The 22,634-nt window shown below is 40.8% G+C and overlaps 1 protein-coding gene across 5 annotated transcripts in view; it reads left to right on the plus strand.

Moving 5' to 3' along the window:
* Positions 1-22,399, plus strand: part of NMNAT3 (nicotinamide nucleotide adenylyltransferase 3) — a 109,443-nt gene extending 87,044 nt beyond the window's left edge. For all 5 annotated transcript variants that reach the window (XM_075068552.1, XM_032797102.2, XM_075068551.1 and 2 more), the window contains 3 exons: positions 1,379-1,562; positions 8,652-8,761; positions 21,381-22,399. In XM_075068552.1, coding sequence (XP_074924653.1) covers positions 1,379-1,562; positions 8,652-8,761; positions 21,381-21,730 — 644 coding nt within the window. In that variant the 3' untranslated portion in view covers positions 21,731-22,399. The remainder of the gene's footprint in view (positions 1-1,378; positions 1,563-8,651; positions 8,762-21,380) is intronic.
* Positions 22,400-22,634: the final 235 nt, after the last annotated feature.

Here is a 22,634-nt window from a genome sequence, read left to right on the forward strand (position 1 = left end):
CATTGCAAATATTTTATGTACTTGTCATGTATTGTTCAACGCTTCAGATGAATTTTCACCAAATGTAAGTGAAAATCTTTTCACCGTCAGACTGAAGTGGATTTAATGACACTTACTTTCCAGCTCCACAGACTGCATTGCCTATGAGGACAGTTTAAAAGAGAAGGTACTTTAAGCTGGGTTTTTCAAAGCAAACAGGCATGCAAATTGTGTTGAATTGTAATGGGATTTGTGTGCCTAATTCCCTTAGGCTCTCTTGAAAATCTCACCCCTAATATATAAAATGAAATTGCAATCCATTATCTTATAGTATCATGTTCAAGTATCAGAAATGAATTAGGAGGCTCTCAGGATAGCCCTCTTTGTAGAATAATAGAGAGTGGCTGCAGCAGGGTGATCTGATTTTTTTTTCTTTATTCAGTAATGTCAGTTATAAAGAGATCTGTTTTTATTTTATTTTCTCCCCATATACCATAGAGTACCTATGTTAGATTCATAAAGATTTTAGCGTGATCATTTGTATTTTTTGAAACATCTCTATTCTGCACTCTGTTCTTATCCATTCTAGGGACGTGAAGCTCATGTTGGTGCTGCCTTTCTCTGCTGATTCTGTTTGGATAAATGCTATAGGTTTTGTGGGAAGATTTTATCTACTTTTATTTCCTGACTTGAATCTGAGGCTGCAGACTCTGACTATGAGAGCTTATAGCGTTAATGATTTCATTACATTACAGTAGTTGGAAAATATGGGCATATTTTCACATTTAATTAACATGATCAACCAGATGGAAAGCAAGCTTCATGGCAGATAAACTTGGCAAGGATGTTTTTCCACAGTGTTTTAAGTCTTGTTTTAAAACGCCTTCATCACCCATCCTGTGCTATACAAAAAATAGAATTTTTGAATCGACTGATTTGCCTGGTTTGTGCTATTAAACAGTACAGCAGAAAACTGCTCTGGTTTTACATAATGTAATTCTTGCTTTAGCCTGATGAGGAAGCACAATGATCTTGTTAAATGGGATGCATGAGATGCTTGGAAACAAACTCTGGTCAATTAAAACATTCATCATCTAGGCTGTCTGAAAGCTGCAATGGTACAGTTACTTGAACTAAAAATTCATTAACCTTCTCTTCAGTGAGCTTGATCATCTGCATTATAAATGACAAACATTTCTATTTGCAGGAAGTTAACTACTCATCCAGCTTTCCTTTTAATTTTGTCTAATGGAGTTAACATTTCAATAATAGAACTTTGAGAGTATAATCACAAAAGAACAGGAACATTACTTTTTAGTGTTTACATAAATTGCAGTTTCCTTTTTATCACCATTTTTAAAATATCTAAAATGCTGATTTTCTTTCTTGTCTTCCTAAGGAAGGTACCGGGTGATTGAAGGTATCATTTCTCCGGTCAGCGATAACTATGGAAAGAAAGGCTTGGTTTCAGCAAGGCACCGAATAGCTATGGCTCAGCTTGCACTGGAGACATCAGACTGGATTAGAGTGGATCCATGGGAGAGTGAACAGCAGAAGTGGACTGAGACTGTAAAGGTACTAAGGTAATTGTGTTTATTTTTGTTCATGGAGTTGCCAGAGGTCACAACAGATCACAAGGAGTAGCATTGGTCATGTCTGTGTTTTTAACAGGGCTTCAATACAATGGAAAGGGCAAAGATGTCTGTATGCTCACTAGGGCAAGGTACTAGTTGGGTAGGCCTTTTAGACCGTTCGCCTAAGCTGAAACAACGGGAAGTGATTAATCCTTGACGAGAGAGATGAAAAGCCTCTTAAGGATTGTTCATGTGTCATCTGCTTTGTGATAAGGATGCTGAGTCTGTGAGCAATGAACACTCATGAATTAAACTTTTTTCTCTGAGCAGGATTCTCAGTCTGGAGTCTAGTGTTGCCTACTGCAAGGCAGGTGGAGCTCCCCAAGCTTTCAGGCTTTTTAGTCTATAAGAGCAGTAGTATTGGGTTGTGGCTCAAGTCCCCCAACGCACACCCTTACGCTAGTGGTCACACACCATCCAGGACATTAACTGCCACCATGGGAGCTTGTCAGTGAGTTCCTTCTTCATTAGAGTCATTGAAGGAGTTTCATGCCAAAGTCCATGCCTCTTCATGTGTTGCTCCAGTTCTTCAGTACAATCAGCACTGATCCTTCCTTGGGGTCCTTTTCTGCTGTGTCCCTGCTGTGCCTTCCAGTCAGGTCCTGTTCTTTTTGCTGTTAAATTTGTTTTCTGTGCCAAGACCCCAGTGGCTTCTGGGGCTGAACTTGGAGCAATCTAAAGTTCTCAGAATGGCTTTTTGTTTCATTTAAGAGAAATTCACTGGACACTGCCATCACTGATAGGAACATGTTACAGTGATATGCCAGTTGCATTTCACACTGCTGTGGTGTGGCTGCCCTGAACTCAATAATGATGTCAAGGCTCATTTGATCCAAGGTATGGTGGTTTCCTCTGCCTGCCTCAGGGCTGTTTCCATCTTACACAAAGCAGTTATGTAGTCCTCACTTCATAAGCTTGCAAAGTACTGTTGCTTGGATTCAGTCTGTGGGGAAGAATCCTACTCTGGTCGTTCAGTACTGCAGAGGTGTAGAGGAGCCCAAACTCTGCCACCTGCTAAAATTTTGTTAGCATGCTTCTTGAAAGCAGTCAGAAGGTGACGGGGTTTGGTGTGTATCTTACCTCTCTCTTTTATATTCTGCTCATTTCTTGGCTTCAGCCTTGTTCTTGCTTCCTGTTGCAGTTATTTATGGTTTCACATTTGATCTTTCTTCAGTCTCTGAGAGGGAGAATTATTCCCAGGTGATATAGTAAGAGAAGATTGCTGTGTAATTTTGCTTCTCTAATTTGGCAGGATTTCTTCAGGGTGACGATGGGAAATATTATTTTCGACTTAACCATGAACTGACTGTAAAGTTCCAAGAGAAGCTGGGGGTGGGAGGAGTAGGGGTGGTGTGAGACCACCAGTAGTAAAATGACATGTGCCTCAGTGTACTACTGCTGACATTGGGAATTTAGAACTTGAGAGTCAGGGGAATGTCTCCTGTCTCACATTAGGGAGCACAAGAGCCAGCAGTGAGACTCTGACCAGAATAATGCTTTCAGAGAAGCCAAACTGCTAGGTAAGTAATTCTTCCATATTGGCCTTGATGACCGTTCTAAAGTCTGCCTGGCATGCTGGAAATGCATATATCTGGATTCTAGTAGAGTTGGGGAGGGGAGAAACAAGAAAGAAGTCAACAGTTAATCTAGAAATGTTTTTTGAGGGGACTTTTACTGGATTTTTAAACAATTGATTTTGGTCCATACAACTGATTAAGGAACTAGTTTTCAACCATGGTCTCTGAATTTTCATGGGCAAAATATGTGTATGCATATGTTCACAGGTGAAAAATTGAGTGAGTTGTCTGAAAATTAAAGTACCTGTACATGTTTAATCTACATGTTTCTGTGATGACATACCTACACAAGTTTAAGAATATTTATAATTTTCATTATTTAAAGATCTTATCTACCTAGGAGGATAGAGATTAAGGCTATGAAAGCACAAAACCTTTTGATTGTGGTCCTGATCATCACTTTTAAAAAGGAATGCTATCAGTGTTATAGGCCCCACATCTACTTCCATTATTTACATACAGTGCCTATAAATAACACACACACTTACCTATGATGTCACTCTTCTCACATGCAAAGTGTGTCCCCTAAAGATGAAACCAATATCTGCCCTCCAAAACCAGAGCTTGAATGGTCTGATAACCAGATTATTGATTCTGAATGACCTACACATCCTGCCTCTTAGTCTTAAATTTTCAAAACAGTAATTTTGGGTGCCTTGCTTTTTAGATCTGACTTGAGACCCATTAAAGGGGACTGGTTTTCGACTGAGTGCTCAGGACTCAAATTGGGCACCCCAAAATTGAGGCACACCAAAACACTAGTCACTCTAGAAAATTGTCCTTAATTTCTCCAGGAAAGTTTAAGAAATTAAGTAATATTAAACATGCATTGTTCTTAGGTCACATGGTCTAAATAGGTTAAGAACCATGTGGTTATGAGAAATAGAGGAAAAAACTCTTCTCGCCAAGGCCCTTCTGGATGGATTAGTACAGAGTAGTGAAACAGGAGGCTAATATAACTTACAAACCAGTCTACTTTCTTGAACTTCCACTAAATTAATTAAGCTGTTTTTGCCCTCAGTACTGTTTTGGCAGCATGTTTATCGGTTCAAACCAGTGCTTTGAAGGATCTCTTATTGAGACTCTCAACTAGTAAAACCCAGCTCCATGGCAGCTGCTGTTTTTTTTACAACCACCTGAATTTGCTGTGTCCTTTTGTCTGAAACCTTATGGTGAGTGGTATCACAACATGTTTTACTTCTTGCCCTATTTCTATTTGAGAACATAGAAATTATAGAATGAATCAATTGACAGACACATTTCCTTAAGTCGGGTCAGGTTTAACCTATATTTTATGAGAGACCTCCAAGGAACATGATTGTGCTCTAGCTATGTTGTTGATTCAACATTCTCAGCCACAGCCATCTATCTTCACTATGGGGTGTGCTTTTTCTCCCTGTGGTTAGAGCCAAAGCTTAGGGACTCAGACACAAACCTTCCAGGATTGTCCAGCAAGTAGTGTCAATTGGGCGTGTTATTCTTCACTTGTTTTTCGGAACAATCATGTTGCATCATTCCTAAACAACTGCTGCTTTCCACCAGAGACGCAGCTGTAGTTGTTCCAGGTGAAGTGAGCCCTGTAGTTATCCAGGCCTTGATCCTACAAGCCTTCTGTATTCCCAGCTCCCTTTGAAGTCAGTAGATATGCTGCTTGTAAGCATTTCGTTTTTAAGATACTTTGGAATCCTTTTGGATAAGAGGTGCTGTATAAATATAAACTATATATGTATATATTTTGTCAATGATTATAACCACAGTGTCATATGAGCAACCAAGTGCACAATCTGTACAGAGGGTACCTGAAGAGACTTATGAGGAGATTTGTGACACCAAGAATTTATGCACTAACCATTCAGGTGGAGAGTTCACTTATTAATGTGATAAACTGTTCATTCTGGTTTCTTTGTACCCTTTTACCCATCACAGAGTTTAGAGCACACTAATAACCAACTTTTATTGTGACAATTTCTCATGCTTTCTTTTATTAATCAATTGTTACCTAAATGCTAAAATTTTAAGCAGGTAATAGAAAAGAAAAAGTGAAACAAGCGTTTTAGCAAGAATAAGAGTAACAGTTTGCCTCAAAGCAGTGACTGAGCTCCCTGCTTTCTAGCTGAAATAAGCACTAACACCTGATACCTTGTGCTTAATCCAGTCCCTTAAATATAAATTCAGTGTTTTGGTAAAATGGCATGGCAAGCAATCTTAATTGTCACTTCCATTTTTGTGAAAGATATAATAGGGATGGAGTCTCAGCTAGCATACACTGGCATACCTTCATTGTAGAGTTATGCCAATTTATACCAGTTGAGAATCAGGTACATACCATATACTCTTATCCTGCTTAGTAAATTAAGAACTGATTGCTTTCCTCACTGTATGTTTCTCTGGAATTTTAGTAGCAAGCTGAAAGATAGTCTGATAACAGAAAAAAAGAGGTCAAAATCAAGCATTATTGTACATAGCTCTCTATTCTGATCAGCAATTTGAATCACACACTTTACTGTGGTGGTATATTGTGTCCTGTTAGGGGGCATGAGAGTAACTTCTGGGTGGGGTTTTTTTAGAATTAAAAATATGATAGTAAAGCAAAATTCTAATTTGCATAAACAATTTACATATGCTGATTTTATGCAGGCGATCTAGATTATTTTACCTGATGTTTTGGGAAATGGGTCCCTGAAATTTGTTGGGGGATCGAGAGGCACAGTGAAGATAAAAAGTATCTGTTTTAAGGAATTTTACTCCCTCCTGATTTGACAAAACATCACCCTGGCTGCTGTGCCAGTCGAAGGCTTCAGCAGCTTTGCATTGCCTTATATAGTGAGAAAGATTAATAGATTTTATCTCTCCTGCCCCATCCCACCCGTGAGTGAGCTTTTCTCACTGTGGGTCACAGTCAAGACATTTTTGGTGGATTGCTGAAACTTCCTCTGTTTGTGAAATAAATTCTAACATGAGTAGCAGGCCCTGCGATGCAGAAGGGAAGTGAGAGTTGTTCTTTGTGAGTTCAAGGTTTTGCATGGCAGTGCAATGTGTTCCTCATGCACCAGGAGCTAGAGAAGGGAGGGACCCAATGGATCTAATTCCAGTCAGTTACTGCATATTGCTGTATATTTCTGAATATAAAACAGTATTGTTAGTAAACACAGTGAACTAAATGTTGTACCCCTGTTGTGGCTGAGGGCTGATCGCAGTGTATTTACACCAGGGATTAATTTAGGACAGAGAAATTCGGTTTGTATTGATATTAATGATCAAAAGTAGCAATATTTTAATTCCACCGGTAATGTAGGAAGCATTCTTTGTAAGAAAGAGAATAGATACATTTAAAATGTCTGCCTTTTATCCCCCATGTTTTACTGTAGTGTTTCTAATATAATATTGTGTGTTTCTATGTAAAACATGATACATATGTAAATCAAGTTGTATATTTAAATTCAGAAACTTAGGAATTTGTAGATGAGGAGGTACATTGTGGTATTGTTTAAATGAAAAGCTAACAGCCATTAAAATGTACACTGCACAGAGTAGCTGCTCAGTTTTTGTCGTACACAAGACCCCAGTCCTCAATTAACTTTGTTCAATGGGTTATTGAAGGATTCTGGATTACGTTGCATTGATTAATGCATCAAAGATTGCATTAATATAGTAAGAGTTTCATACTGTAGATTGATGCCTTGCATTATATATTTCTTCAACTCTTATACTTACAAAAAAAGATTTGATTTTTTTTTTTAATTACATTGTAAAATAACAGCACAAACCATTACAACTGTGTTTTATATTGTTTGAAGGGGGGAAACTTAAGTCACCTCTCTGAATACTACCAGGAGAGATGTTGGGGATCACCAGTGAATTTATATATAACATATAGCCCGAATTAAGGAAGAAGTGTTACCCTTTAGTCTTACTGACCTCACAGCAGTGATCTTAGATCTGCTGTGCTCACAGATGGAGTAGGGTAGTAGGGCTGGAGGCAGAGTGAGGAGCTGGATGAAAACAGGAATTAGGATTGGAGAGTGAAGCAAGGGAGAAATAGTATAGGGGAGAAGGAACAAAAAACAAAAGAGAATGCAAAGAAGTAAAAGACTGACAAAACCAGAATAGTAAAAGAGAAGAATGCAGAAATATTTACTTGTGGCCTCACTAATATATTGTAAACTGGAAAAAAAATTACTATTGAACATCAGGGAACTGGACTTGGCAAGCTGGGGATTGGGAACAGTGTGCATTGGGGTTTACAGAGCCAGTAGAAAGCCATTGATGACCCTTTTATCCAGGCCCTCATCTTCCCTCTAATATCTTAAACCCCTGCATCAGGAGTCCCATTCCAACAGACCTGCTAGTGTCCATCTAAATCGAGTTCACCTCTAATATTCATTAAGAGATTTCGTTCAATGGAGACTCTGTCTTCTCAGGCAAATTTCTCACCCTCTCCTTACTCTCTCAGTGCTACCTGTTGCTAACGGTGACTAGGACATGGTTGGAGGAGGATTCTTGTAGGCCAAGTATATTGAGGAGTGGAGTTTGCAGCTCTATAAAGGCAATCTCTCAGTTTGGCAAGCCTCCCATGGATCTCCAGATGGGAGCCCCATTCTAACAGACCGTAGCTGGTCTGTTGGATTGGGACTCTCACTACTGAAGATAGTCAAGTTGCAAGGAGACTGGTGTCAAGGAAGCACAAAGGCAAGTAGGAGTAGTAAGGGCTATTGACTGGAGAGACAGCAGGAGGGCTGGCAAGGCAGTGAGGTGAATGTAAGTTGCTGGTGGATCTGGGCAGCTGTGTCAGCCTGTCTTCGTAGGGTTAAACTCAGTTATGACACACAAGGGAAAAACTCCCTTTGCATTTAAATTTAAATTTGAAAAGTAGCCATATCTGGAATCTTGTGAAAATTATGTGTTTTGGAGTTTCTGGGGACTGTGAATCTTTAACTAAAGGAAAGAGAAAAATAAATAAATAAAATAAATAAATAAATAAATAAAAAGGGCAGGCTCTTGGGAAATAAGCTTTGGAAAAAAGTATCATTTTTAAAATCTCCTCTCCAAGAGTGAATATTTTAATAAAATAATAATAATGGAAACTCTGTGTTTAATATGGAATCTAACTGTAACAATTAAAGTGAAAAATGGAGGGATTTTAATTCTGCTTTAAGCAAAAATCTCAACAATGCTTTAAATGTGGAGTTGCTACCATAGCTTCCATAGTAAGTATAGGGCTTTAAAAGGGACTGGGGACTGTAACCGGTACATGGAACTTTTGTGTATTGTGCAAGAATGTTAACTGCCATTGATACTAATCTTGTGATGTAGCGAATGAATATGGTGAATTCTTCACACATCTCATTAAAGTCTAAAGTGCATAAAAGCAGATTGTGTTCTAGAAGCTGAAAGTGCCAGGTAATCGCTTTGTGTATCTCTGAGAGGATTACCTCACACCAAAGCCTTTATTTTAACACAGGCACCATTATAATGAGTCGCTCAGATCGCTCCATTTCAGGAAGGAACACATGAGAAACAATTGGCCCACAGAAAGAGCTACTGAGGATTTCCTTTCTTCATTGGACCCAGGTTTGTTTGTTATGGTAAACAGTGATCCTTGTTTAAGACGTGAAATCAATTCACCTTTACAAGATTAACCTAACTGCGGTGAGAAAGTTGGACATAGTAGCTCATTCTTCTGACGGTTGGAGCTTTATGCCAAAAATAAACAAGTCTAAATGCCTTCAGGACTGCTGCTGCTGCTCCTTTGGTTGTAGTGACTGCCATATTGAGATACAATTGTACTTCATTTGGGGTTGGTATTTTCAGGTTTTGGGTTTCTAATCCTTGATCAATCTTTTAAAAATCTGAAATATTTTCTCTTGAAGCTGTAACTGTGAGAATATGAGTTGCTATCATGCTGATCTTACATGGAGGGAATGAGCCAGAAATGAGGAAAAGGTTCAAAAAAGATATTGAAAGGTATAAAATTACTTCTAATTGTAATACTAACATTGGACTATGTGCAAGAATGATTCAAAAAGTGCATATGTAGTTCCCCAGTAGTATGTTAATAATGTGACTATCCATTATTTATTATTACTACAGTTTTGGATAGGAAAACTCTAAAAATACTGATATTAAAAACAAAATAAATGCTCTACTTGGGGATTTTCTATTTCATCATTCTACTGGGTCTGCGGTTTGTTGAGATACTACTAGATTTCTGAGTGTGTTTACTTTTCCCCCCACTGTACTTGCAACATTTTTTAGGCATAGATAATCTCTCTTCTCTTACATTAAAGTTTCTCATGACGACGTAAGGGCTTTAAAAGCTTCCACTCTTCCAGTGAGCGCTGCCTAGAGGAAGGTTAAGTTACATGTTGACAGATTGCCCAGAAGAGAGTCACAGTGGATCTGTTCTTCCTCATCTTGAGTTATGCACAGAATAGGAAGAAGTTGCTTCTCTCTCAAACCATACACTGTGTTCATCGCTCATATCTATGACTGTGAAGATATTCTAGCTTGGCACTTCCAAATGATATTTCTTGCTGCCAAGAAACCTCTGGAATGCAGAGTTTTTTGTGCTTCATCTCACTTTCCACTTGACCCCACAAGCAGAGATTGAAAACTTTCTGGTTATTGCATCCATTGACTGTAACATCCTTACGTAGTCTAAGGAGGTTTAACTAACCACTGATATGGTTTCACTGATAAGGATTCACACTGGTAACTGCCACTGGTATAAATGGGTTAACAGACCGCTGCATGCAACTGTCTTTTGGCAACTGTAAGACTATTCTCTGTAGCCATTGTGAACTGAATAATGTTCTGGGTAGCACTTTATATAACAGAAAAAGAAAAACACTAATTTTCAAATGGCGCATTTAGTTTCCCATAAAGTCTTTCTCAGTTTGTAGGTGATTTACAGTCAACAGGCCAGATTTATGCCTGCAACCAAGATCCACTCAATGCAACGCAGACTGGGTGAGGCAGTCAGGATATGTCTACATTGCAGATAGAAATGAGCCTGCTAGCCTAGGAGATAGACTCAGACTAGCTGAGCTCGGGGTAGCATGGATCTTGCTCCCAGCTGCAATGTAGACATACCGTCAGGGAGCTTCACGATTCTCTGCCCATCCTCAGACACAAGTTAGAGTAGCTAAGGATTGCTCTAATATATGCCAGCTGGAACTATCTGGAGATAGTGGGAGCACAGTGTGATCTGGTCACTCACCCTCAGGGCCGGCTCTAGGTATTTTGTCGCCCCAAGCACGGCAGGCAGGGTGCCTTCGGCAGCTTGCCTGCGGGAGGTCCCCAGTCCCACGGATTAGGCGGCATGCCTGTGGGAGGTCTTTAGAAGACGTGGGACCAGCGGACCCTCCGGACGCATGCCGCCAAAGGCAACCTGCCTGCCACCCTCGCAGTGACTGGCATAGCGCCCCCCATGGCTTGCCGCCCCAAGCATGCACTTGGCGTGCTGGTGCTTGGAGCCACCCCTGCTCACCCTCCCTTCCCTCTACACTGGGCTGCTGTGGAGGATGGCATAGTTGTTGCCTGTGTCGTCTCTACGCTCTCTAGGAAGATGTAGGAAGTTTCTACTCCCTTTGTGCCACATGACCGAGAATCTGGGCCGTTGTCAGCATTTGCCAAGATTTGTTATACAACCTAGAACAGGAAGTCGCTGCAGTATCTCAGTACTCCTGAGAGAGAGAGAGGTTAGTAAATGCTGACATTTTAGTGGCAAGTGAATGTAACTATAAAATTCTCAGAGCCATCTGAAAAAGTGGAAATGGGTGATTTTGGGCTTTTCAGCATCTTTGCAAAAAGGTTTAATAATCAGAATCTAATGGCAGGTTTGTGAAGCATGATGAAATAAAGTTTTTATTTTGCATACCAAAAATATAAAGCAAAAGTCCAACAAATATTTTGTTTCTTTGCAAAAATGTATGCAAAGTGACACCTAGGTTTTTTTTGTACAGCCTGGTCTTCATAATTTTATCCCTCGCTGAAGTAATCTGTTTGTACTTAATGTACGTTGTAAATAGAAGGGGCCAATGAGGACAGATACAGACATCTGGATTTTAGACCAAATGACTACAGTTTTATTAATTCTACAATGGTATAGCTACTCGGTGCAACCCATCCTGGCAGCAATAAAAAGGAGGTCATGTGCCTTCCCCCTGAGCATCCCAGCCCCAGGACTTTACAGCCACCTAAAAACAAGGCCTTATCAGAACCTGCATTATTCTCAAGGTATGTAACCTGTAATGGTCTGGAAAACCCTCTGGCCTCATAGGATGCCTCAGACTTCTCTCACCACCCAGCCCTTTTCCTCAGGGTTGTGATGATGATATAAGATGAAGATAATAGCTGCTGAAAATTTAACTGTTTTCGAGTATCTCCACATTATTTGGATGGCACTGGAACTTTTTGCTGTACTTTAATTATTTATTTAACGATAATAGTATTCTTTTCAAAACTATAGTAAATACTATAACAGTATTGTCTGCTAATAATTTGCAAATTGTTTGCTAATAATTTGCTTTGAAAGGACTTAGAAATTATTTGTGGTGGCTGATGGCTGATGTTAATACTTCCCTTATTCCCTTTTATGATGTTCTGGCAGGGTTTCACATTCTTGATAGAATTAAGCTTCACATACAATATTTCTTTTCCTGCTTATAAGAGACACTTGATCTTCATTTCATTTGAAATTGAATTCCTTGCATTTCAAGTCTCCAAGTTGCTGTACATGAATAAATTTGTTGTCACCTTTCAAATGCTTTTACATAGCTTAGTCCAACAGCAGTCTTTCTTAATTAAAGCTTGCTGGATTTTAAATCCAACTCCTTTCTTTGTGTTAGTGATTCTTTCTCCTTTGACTAACCCCGTCCTTCTTCCCTGCATGACATTGCAGAGTGTTGTAGTTCATTTCGGTCCATTATTGATTCAGACATACCAATCAAAAACTTGCAAAAATTTTCCCAGTCTTACTTCTTTTTGGATTTATAGAGACATGGCCTGAAATAAAATCTGTTGTACTCATCAAAAATTGGAGCACTGGTTTGTGGGCATTTGGGCTTTAGATCTATTATCAATTGTAGAAGGTGCAGATCAGTATTTTGTAGGATGTCCTTGAAAGTCCAAGGACATATTTTTTTTTTTTTCCTCACTTCATTGCCTTTAGGGGAGAGGAAATGTCCTGGTTATATTGGCAGCCTTTTGTAAAACTAGCCATTTGTTAAATTTGGACTCTATATTCCAAGATTTGCTTCCTCTTTCAAAGGATTTCTTATTCTGTTTGGATATTTTCTGTGAGGATGGATAGTGTGTTGTCTGTAGTTTGAACTTGTGGCAAGCTTGGTTGTTTAAAGTAATCTGTCAAAGGGCAGTGCATGTACATTCAGAGAGAGAATGCTATGCACAAACCAGTTAAAGCTATAAAACATTCTGTGATGTAGTATCATATCCAGTACAGCCTGGGACACAGGCCAGAGTCTATTCAGGATTTTTTTTTTAATTTTACTTTATTTTGGCCTTTTATAATAAAAAAAGCCATCTGCCTCATTTTAAACAGAAAATGTTGCTACCTTCTAATGAGCCACTCACGAACTAGAGACTCTTTCATGGAAGCTTTATTGTCTCATATCGCACCGTAACTCCTTTTTGAATTGTGCTCTTAGCCAAAATTCAGAGACTTTTAGGTTGTTTCAGATAGATGGAGAAATTGATGATGAAGTTGGCTATTTCTTTGATGCAGTTCTGTTTATTTATAAGTGTGACTGGAGTCCCAGGGGAGTCAACTGAGATCACTCAGTTAGGGTGAACTGCAGACTGAGGCAGGCAGACTGAGGCTGGTGGATATTCCAATTCTTAGATTTACCAAGCCAGCAGAAAACAGCTTCTGTAACACCTCACTGGTTACTTGGAAGCTAACAACACAGGTCCCTTAAAGAAACTCAGCCTCAGGCCTCCACCCAGACACCCAAGTCAAAGATGATGAGAATTACTGAAAATCTTATTCATAATATAAGAAAGTTCTATCAACCCCAAAGAATCGGACACATTACCTCCCAGGTTAATGAATCTTCCAGAACTTAGCCAAATACACGCTTACAGCCAATTCTTATTAACTAAACTAAAATTTATTTAAAAAAGAAAGAGAGAGTATTGGTTAAAAGATCAGTATACATACAGACATGACTACAATTCTTGAAATTCAGATTCATAGCAGAGATGGTGAGCTTTGTAGTTGCTAAGAGTTCTTTCAGATTAGTTCACAGGTTATAGTCCAAATGTTTATATTCAGGGTAATCCAGCCTTGTGGCTTAAGCTTCCCCTGCAGGGCCAGGGCCATCCCTAGCAATTCTGGGGCCCTATGCGGCCCCCCCTTGAGGGGGGGAGCAGGCAGGCTTCTGCTGGGGGGGGGCAGGGCTGGGAAAGGGAGCAGTGGGGAGCCACACCTCAGCACTCACCAGCGGCGGGAAGTGCAGCTACCCAGCCCCAGCCGCACTGCTGGTGAGTGCAGGCCTGGCCCTGCTGCAGAGCTCAGGGGAGTGGGGACAGAGCTGGGGTGGAAGGGGCGGGAAGAGGTGAGCAGGGATAGGGCAGGGGCCATGGGGAAGAACCGGAGCAGGGGCTGGAGCAGCATGCATCTGCACAGGGCACAAGGAAGTGTGATGCCCCAAATTTCCTGGTGCCCTACGCAGCTGCGTACTTTCGGTATGGGTATGGACGGCCCTGCATGAAGCATCAAGCAGATGTGAGATGAAAAGGATTGGTACCCAAGGCATCCTTATACAGTTTCAGGCCTTCTTGTGACAGCTCAGAGTCCTTCGGAGAACAATAGGCAATTATGGGTACTTTTGAAGTGGATCCATTTCCTAAGCATTGCTGGTAATTATCCACACAGATTAACATAAGGCAATTGCCTATTTTCCATCGTTCTCAGGTGATTTTTCTATACATTTCAAAAGAGATGAACACGACGATATTCTATGTTTACAGTTAATTTAAATATTAATTTTCCCTTTTGATCTCTGAATCTATAGCTATAGTAACAGATAGCCATAAAAACAGTCAGTTCCTAACATTTGACAAGATGTAAGTATACACATACAATTAGTATCACCTCCAATTTTCTAACAATACATGTTTGCATTTCAGAGTTCTAGCCTATCTAGCATGGAGTGGCCCTAATGACCATTCACACACTTTTCTACTGTGTCCCTAGTGATTGACTCTGGGGGCTTGGCTACATTGACACTTTACAGCGCTGCAACTTTCTCGCTCAGGGGTGTGAAAAAACACCCCCCTGAGCGCTGCAAGATGCAGCGCTGTAAAGCGTCAGTGTAATCAGGGCAGCAGCGCTGGGAGCACGGCTCCCAGCACTGCACGCTACACCTGTAAAGGATGTGGTTTATGTGCAGTGCTGGGAGAGCTCTCTCCCAGAGCTGCTGCTCTGACCACACTCACACTTCAAAGCGCTGCCCCGGCAGCGCTTTGAAATTTCTGGTGTAGCCAAGGCCTGGGTTAATTAGCCTGCAAGCTACTTAACTCTTTCTGGCCATACATCACACTTTGTACAAGCTTTGTTGCAATTATATAACAGTGGTAGCAACAATGATTTGCATAGTCATATTTTAATTAGACAACATCACATGAAGAAATTACAAAGTTCTGTTTTCCTTGAACACAGAGGAATCAAACAGGAGATTCATTGCTCACAGTTCCAAGTCTCTGTCAACCAGCACTCAGTCCAGAAAGCTCTCTAGGCTTTTACTCAGGACTGTGTTTCCAGTGCTTATTCTGCTATCTCCTTGGCACTCTGCTCCTTTCCTTTGTGTGCGTCTGAGGGGTTTCCTCAATTCATCTCGCACTCACACAGATACACCTCTCCAATTCAATCAGTTCCTTGCCTCTGAATTTATTAGATCTTAGTCAGACCATCGCCTCTTGTGCCACATGAATCTGACTCCTTCTCCAGACTTGTGTGTGGCTTTGTTTTGAGTGGAGGCCCCTGTTGTTTCAGCTATCTATTCCATAAAGGACCTCAGTTGTGAGACCCAATAGGTCTACCCATAACAGGACCTTTTAGTTGTCTTTTTAAATAAGCAGTGGAGCTTCTCAACAACCTTTTGAGAACTGCACAGTACCATATTAATAAAATATCCTTTTTTATAATGCTGAAAGACATTCAGACTTTTCTTAACTGCATGGAAAACATGCCAAGAGTCTAAGGGCTGCACCTAAATCACCTAAAATGGAGCAAGTTTCCTGGCTGCCGGAATCAAAATGGTGCATTGCATGCAGGGTATTACAATCTCTGCAGGCCATACTTCCACATTGAAGATGAGGGTGGCTTCTTGTTGCATTGAGCTAAACTTGATTGCCCGTCCCTCTTATCTTCGTGGACAGATTCTAGCTCCGATTCTGTCCAACACCTGCACCATGCATGTATAGCATTTTGCTGCTGTTGTTTTTCTTCGTAATATTGCAAAGCCTCTTTTAAATGCTTTGGGCCCATTTTACCCAGACGAATGTTCAGGGGTTTCAAGTTGCCAGCCCACCCACCTTACATGGCTGTGATAAAGCTGGTCAAGAATTTTTGATTTTAGAAATTTAACTGACAAATGGCAAGAATTATCTGACTTTTTTTTTGACCAGCTGTAGCACATAGAGATATTGACTCCTGAAATCCTCAAAGTGGGCTGGCAGAGGTACTGTCCCCATTCCCCTGTGGGTGTTGCCAGGGGGAACATCACTTAAAGTTCTGTCTGGGGCTCCATAGAAGCCTGTCAGGGAAGGCTCCTTGAATATGTGCTGAATAAACTTCTCTTGGTTTGCCTGGCCCTGCTCTCTCCTGTTCTATCTGTGCTCACTTTTTGGTCTGCATCTATTGTCTCCAGGTTCCTTGGAGGAGCGGGTGCTCCAGGGGGATTTTGTTGGTGAACCCCTGATCCTTTTGGACTTAACACTGTGGGGGGCCCCACATCTTTTGCTCTATTATAAGATCTGACCCTAAAAGTATTATTAATTAGTACTTATAGCTCTTTTCAAGAATTATGTGCATCAGCTCAATGTAAGAGTGATACAGCAGACCTCTGTGTTAAGTTCTCCTTGAAAGTAGGTAAATTCCACCCATGCAAATAGCCTTGCCTCTATAGGGTGTATTGAGGCTGGCCAGCAATGGGTATAATTGGGTCAAATCCCTACTATAGGCAAAGTCTGAGACACAAACAAGTTGAGACTTACCCAAAAGCTCACTGAGAATCTGGGCTGGAACTTATGAATTTCTGTCTCACAATCCTATGCTTAGTCTGTCTGGGCTTTATGCCACCTTACCTTATATTCTTAAGGTTGTTTGACACTTCCCGTTAAAAGGTTTTGGTTGCTTTTAACCTTGCCAGGCTTTAAGCTTTCAGGGTGAAATTTGCCTTGCCACATATCTGTTTCAGGTTGAACTTTGCTGGAAAATTACAGCAAAAACAATCCAGTCATCTCTAACAGCATTTAACCCAGGTTAAAAAAAATTCTGGTGGCCTTTTCTTTGAGAGACTCTAATGCCTCCATGCTTTGGAGCAGGGACTTGATATTTGGCAGGGAAGTGACCTTTATGTCATGGATGTTCCTTTTGCCACCCCCATGAAAATCTGCCTAAATTTGGCTGAATTATAAGCCTCTGAAAAATTCCAGTTCACAAGTACTCAGTAGAGACTTGTTAGAGCTTTTCATTTCTGTTTTCCAAAGATTTTATCCAGCTGAGAGCTCAGCAGGTCTTTCCCTGTAATTGCTGCTCCCTACCATTGCAGACAGGACCAGGTTGGGCACCTGAATTGAGAGCAGGGAGTCTGTTTCTCCTGTCCTCTCAATATGCCCCAGGGTGCCCAAGGAGCATATGGAGAGAAATTGCCTGTTTCAAATGCAGAGGGGACAAGAGCCAGACCCAGCATCAAGGGGCGGGGACGAGGTACAGAGAAAGTAGGTTGAGACAAAAAGTCTGGGTGCAGGAACTGGGATGGAACTGGTAAGAGATGAAAGAGGGAAACTGGGTAGCGGGTAGGAGACTGGGACTTGTTGGGCAAATTGACTAGGACTGGGAGCCAGGGAGGGAAACAGAGTGATGGGGCCTAGGAGCGACACTGGGACTGGTTGAACAAAGAGACTGGGACTGGGAACCAGTAGGTCAAGGGGAAGAGACACAGATCTGATGAGGGACCAGAAATCAGGAGAACTGGGAGTTGCTGAGCAAAGAGAGAAGGTAATGGGTGGTGGGGGCAGAGAAGGTAAGAGGCTGAAACTGATATTTGATGAAGAGCCCAGGGAGCAAGACTATGGGTTTGGTAAATGAGGTTGGAGGTCACTGGAGGCTGGTGGGGTGGGGCGGGGAGAGACAAATCAGGTGAGGAGCAGAGAGCAGAGACTGCCTGGGCAAGGAGATTGGGGACAAGGTGTTGGTGGAAGATAATTGGGAATGGTTGGTGTGACGGTATGGGTCACAGAAACCCCCTTTGGGACTGCCACCTGATGTGCCGAGACAACCTCTGAGCCCGTTTTCCCTGCCAGCTTGAGGGTCCAGTGCCCTTCCAGGTTTGAGCCGAACATTATCTTGCTACAAACCCAGACCCAGGTATGAACCATGTCCCCCAAAAGCTGCAGGCTTAACTGAAAACAGCTTAAGAAGTGTTCCTGTCTCCAGCACCCAAATGCCCAGTTCCCAGTGGGGTCCAAACCCCAAATAAATCGATTTTACTGCTTATACAGGGTAAACTCATAAATTGTTCGCCCTCTATAACACTGATAGGGAGAGATGCACAGCTGTTTTCACCCCCCAGATATTAATACATACTCTGGGTTTATTAATAAGTAAAAAATGATTGTATTAAATACAAAAAGTAGGATTTAAGTGGTTCCAAGTAGTAACAGACAGAACAAAGTGAATTACCAAGAAAAAATAAAACACGCAAGTCTAAGTCTAGTACAGTAAGAAAACTGAATACAGATAAAATCTCACCCTTAGATATTTCAATAAGTTTCTATCACAGACTGGACGCCTTCCTAGTCTGGGCACAATCCTTTCCCTTGGTACAGCCCTTGTTTCGGCTTAGGTGGTAGCAAGGGAATTACTCATGATTGCCGCCCCCTTTGTTCTGTTCCACCTCCTTATATAGCTTTGGCACAAGGGGGGAATCTTTTGTCTCTTTGGGTCCCCACCTCTTCTTCTAAATGGAAAAGCACTAGGTTTAAGATGGATTTCAGTACCAGGTGACATGGTCACATGTCCTGTGAGACCCCAAGCCTTCATTCCTCCAAGCCTGACTCACAGGAAGGCCTGGAAGCAAACAGAGCCATCCACAGTCAATTGTCCTGGTTGATAGGAACCATCAAGATTCCAAACCACCATTAATGGCCCACACTTTACATAATTACAGTAGGCCCTCAGAGTTATATTTCATATTTCTAGTTTCAGATACAAGAATGATACATACGTACAAATAAGATGACCACACTCAGTAGATCATAAACTTTGTAATGATACCTTACAAGAGACCTTTTGCATGCAGCGTATATCAGTTACTTTATATTCACACTCATTAGCATATTTTCATAAAATCATATAGAGTGCAACGTCACAGTTGAGAAAGGAGACTGGGAGCAGGAGGAGGAGTCTGGATGGGAAAACGGGGGCTGGGATGAGGAGTAGGAAAGACAAGATTGGGCAGGGACAGATTGGAGGAGATGGAGCTGCAGGGGTCAGTGTTGGTCATCCTAGAGCACAGTCCTCTGAAGAGCTTGAAATGGAATCCAAAATTCTGAGTCTCACTATTCCTCCGCTGGCAGCTAATATCTGTGAAAATCCACCAGCAAAAGGTGTCCCATCCTCCTGTAGTGCTAGTTCATATAGAAAATGGCAACCTACTACTTCTGTTGTTTACTCCGGTAGCTCAAGTGGCAGAGGTCTGTGTGGTGGATCTAAAGGTTCCAACCTTGTTGATGACCCAGTTGGGTGTCAGCATAATGCAACATGATGGAATTTGTGGTTTTTCAGTTTGCTTTTTTTAAAAGAGCTAAAAAAATGTGCAGAAAATAAACCAAGTTAAAAGAACATGATTAAGGTTGTAAAGTCAGTCTTTAGAAGTTAGGAAATGCCATAGTTAATGTTCCTGGTGCAACCTAAATTTGATACGGTCTTTAATTAGATGATCACACGTCTGCCACAGGACAATGGCCTCATTCTGTGCATGTAGTGGACTTGCTCTGGGAATAAGTCAAAATTATGTAATAAGGGAGACTTGTCTGTCAGACTCCTGCTTCATTTGTTGTGGAAGTTAGAAGGTGTGTAATGAATGAGATAGAAGGTTGTAGGAAGAGAAGAGGTGATCTCATGGTTAAGGCAGTTGAATACTATTCTGGAGAATTAAATTCTATCCCTGCCTCTGCCACAAAGTTCCTATGTGATGCTAGGCTAGTTATTGAAACCAGACTTTTCACAGGCAATTACTAATTGTGTGTTCCTTGTTTTATGAGTACCTGATTTGAGGGAATGGTATCTGGTTTACTGAGCACTCACTGTTGCAACTGAAGTCAATGGGAGTTGTGCTTTGAACATATAAAACACTATATAATGCTACATATGGTCCTAAGCATCTCAAATTGGAAACCCAAAATTAGTAGATACTTTTGACCTTAATCTCTCTCTGCCTCAGTTCTCCAACTGTAAAATGGGGATAATGCCTCCTCAACTTACAAAGATGTTGTGAAATAAATTAATGTTGGTAAATTATGCAGGTGATGTGCACCCTGGAAAAGCCCATGAGGAAAGTAAGGATTGTGTCTTTGGAGCAGGGTTTGAATAGAGTGCAGTAAATAAAGCAGGGGGCTTACACACTGAACAATTATGAGGGGGAAAAAATGAAAAGCTGCTGATTAGATGAGCCCTGTCCACTCTGTGTACTGAATGAGACTGTCCTGTGGGGAAAAATTGTGTATGATGAACATGTAATTAACCACTGTGTCGTAATGCATATGCCCAGGGGGCTACACTAAGGTTCACAGGCAACCTTAATTCAGGCATTTCCTAACTTTTGAGTGCTTGACTTTGCAACCTTAATAATGTTCTTTTAACATAGTTCTTGTGTGTGTAATTGAGATATAAACTTAACAAAACATAGCAGAAATGTAAACCATAAACACTTACTTTGAGAATGACTGTAATGAGGTTCTGAGATAAACCAACTAAAGGAAGAACATTCACATCAGAGTAATTCTGGTTTGTCCTTAATTCACCACCTCTTGCCTGTATGGTTACTAGGTCCTGGAAAAATACGTGATCTTACCTACTGCGATGACTGATGTACTCCCATGCAACAGTGTGAATTAAGGGCAGTGACAGCCTTAGTGCTGAATTTCCTGGTCTTTGGGTTTTTGTCCATTATTTTTAACTTTTTTTAAAAGGTTGATTTAATATTATTAGATTTTATTATTCCCAACCTATATGTAGGAGATGATGCTGAGATGGATGATAGGTCTCTAATAGCCTTATTTTACCAGTACACAACAGTAATATTAATCTTGGTTGCTCTGGAAAAATGCTGGAAGTTGGCTTGGTCAGGAGTTCTCTGGAAAAACAGAATGACTTCACAGCTGAGAGATATCATCGCTCCCCAGTGCATAGATGAAATACTAAAATGCTCGTGGAGCTGTATGCACCCCAGCTGCCTGATCCTTCACTGTGGAAGTCAACAGGAGTTTTCCTATTAACTTGAATATAAGATCAAGCCTATATTGAGTCGTGAATAGAACCTCAATGAGTGGAGTTCTAGTTTCTCAGTGTATCCAACCTAATACCCTATGAGCCAAATTCATGCCCTTAAATACCCCTTGATTGTATTTCATCTTTGTTGCTTATAAAAAATACTGCAGTAACTGTCCTTTACAATCATACAGATGACCTTTTAAATCCTATGGGCCAAGATATAGTTGGCCCACAGAGTTTGGGTTGTTTTGGGATCTGAGTGGTGATTAGACAGTGGACCTCTGTCTCAAATTCCTTACTCTTTTTCCGAGCAGAATATTTCATGTAACTTTTCAAACGAACTTTGGGTAAAATACCAGAAATAAGTGAAAAACTTAACCTCATCCCATCAACTTTTTTTCATCTTTAATAAGGATCTTCATAAAACTTCCGTTTGTTTTTGCTTTTCAGTTTCCCCAGAGTTAAAGCTGCTTTGCGGAGCTGACATTCTGAAGACATTTAGTACACCTAATCTCTGGAAGGAGGAACATATTAAAGAAATAGTAGAAAAGTTTGGTTTGGTGTGTATTAGCCGTGCTGGCTCTGACCCTGTTCAGTACATCAGTGAATCAGAACTTCTAACTCGATTCCAGCACAATATCCACCTGGTCACAGAATGGATTCAGAATGAAATCAGTGCCACGCATATACGACATGCTCTGTGCAAAGGACTAAGTGTGAAGTATCTCATTCCAGATTCTGTCATTTCCTATATTAAGGACTATAATATCTACACAGAAGAGAGAGAGGGAGAAAAATAAAGGGGATTTAACTTCAGTCTATGAAAGTACACAACACAACAATAAACACACTAAATGATTGATGTCTGTATTCCACCAAATGGGGAGAACACAATGGCATTTATTTTTGGAAAATCCCTGCAAAGCACAATCTTTGTGTATGGAGGAAAGTGAAGAAGGTTGTGGGGAGCTGCAACTAGCTATACTTCTGAAAGTTTGTAGACTAATTCAGAAAAGTTTTTGTATTACTACTGAGTTCATGCTTTCCTAAGCTGTTATGTGCAAAAGGCTATCGGTTTTAAGATCTCCACTAAGAGTTAATTTACATTACATTTCTTCTGTTTTTAACACAAATATTAAAATCTTTAGTAATTTTTGAGGGATTCTTGTGGTGACTTAAATGATCTCAGTGGCTGTAGTTAGTGCTTTCCTGTATTATAATCTTCTAAAACCAGAACTGTTTCACTTTGAACGTGTCTTGGCCATTCGCAGGCAGTAAGAATAAAATTGTCATACTTCTTTCTCAGGAATATTTTCAATAAACTGCTAAAATGTACGTAGTTGTTGCCACATTTCTACTTTATAGGATCCTGAAAGAAAAATGATTTCACTGTATCACTTAATACCGTTCAATTTTGTGTGTGTGTATATGTTGGCAGATCAGAAATAAAGCCCTGATTCAGGAAAGCACTTACACATGTGCTTAACTCATAGACTCATAGACTCGTAGGTCAGAAGGGACCAATATGATCATCTAGTCTGACCTCCTGCACAAAGCAGGCCACAGAACCCTACCCATCCACTTTTTTAACAACCCCTAACACATGACTGAGTTATTGAAGTCCTCAAAATTGTGGTTTGAAGACCTCAAGCTGCAGGGAATCCACCAGCAAGCGACCCATGCCCCACGCTGCAGAGGAAGGCG

Source organism: Chelonoidis abingdonii, chromosome 8 (genome assembly GCF_003597395.2).
Source record: "Chelonoidis abingdonii isolate Lonesome George chromosome 8, CheloAbing_2.0, whole genome shotgun sequence".
NCBI classification, from domain to species: domain Eukaryota; kingdom Metazoa; phylum Chordata; order Testudines; family Testudinidae; genus Chelonoidis; species Chelonoidis abingdonii.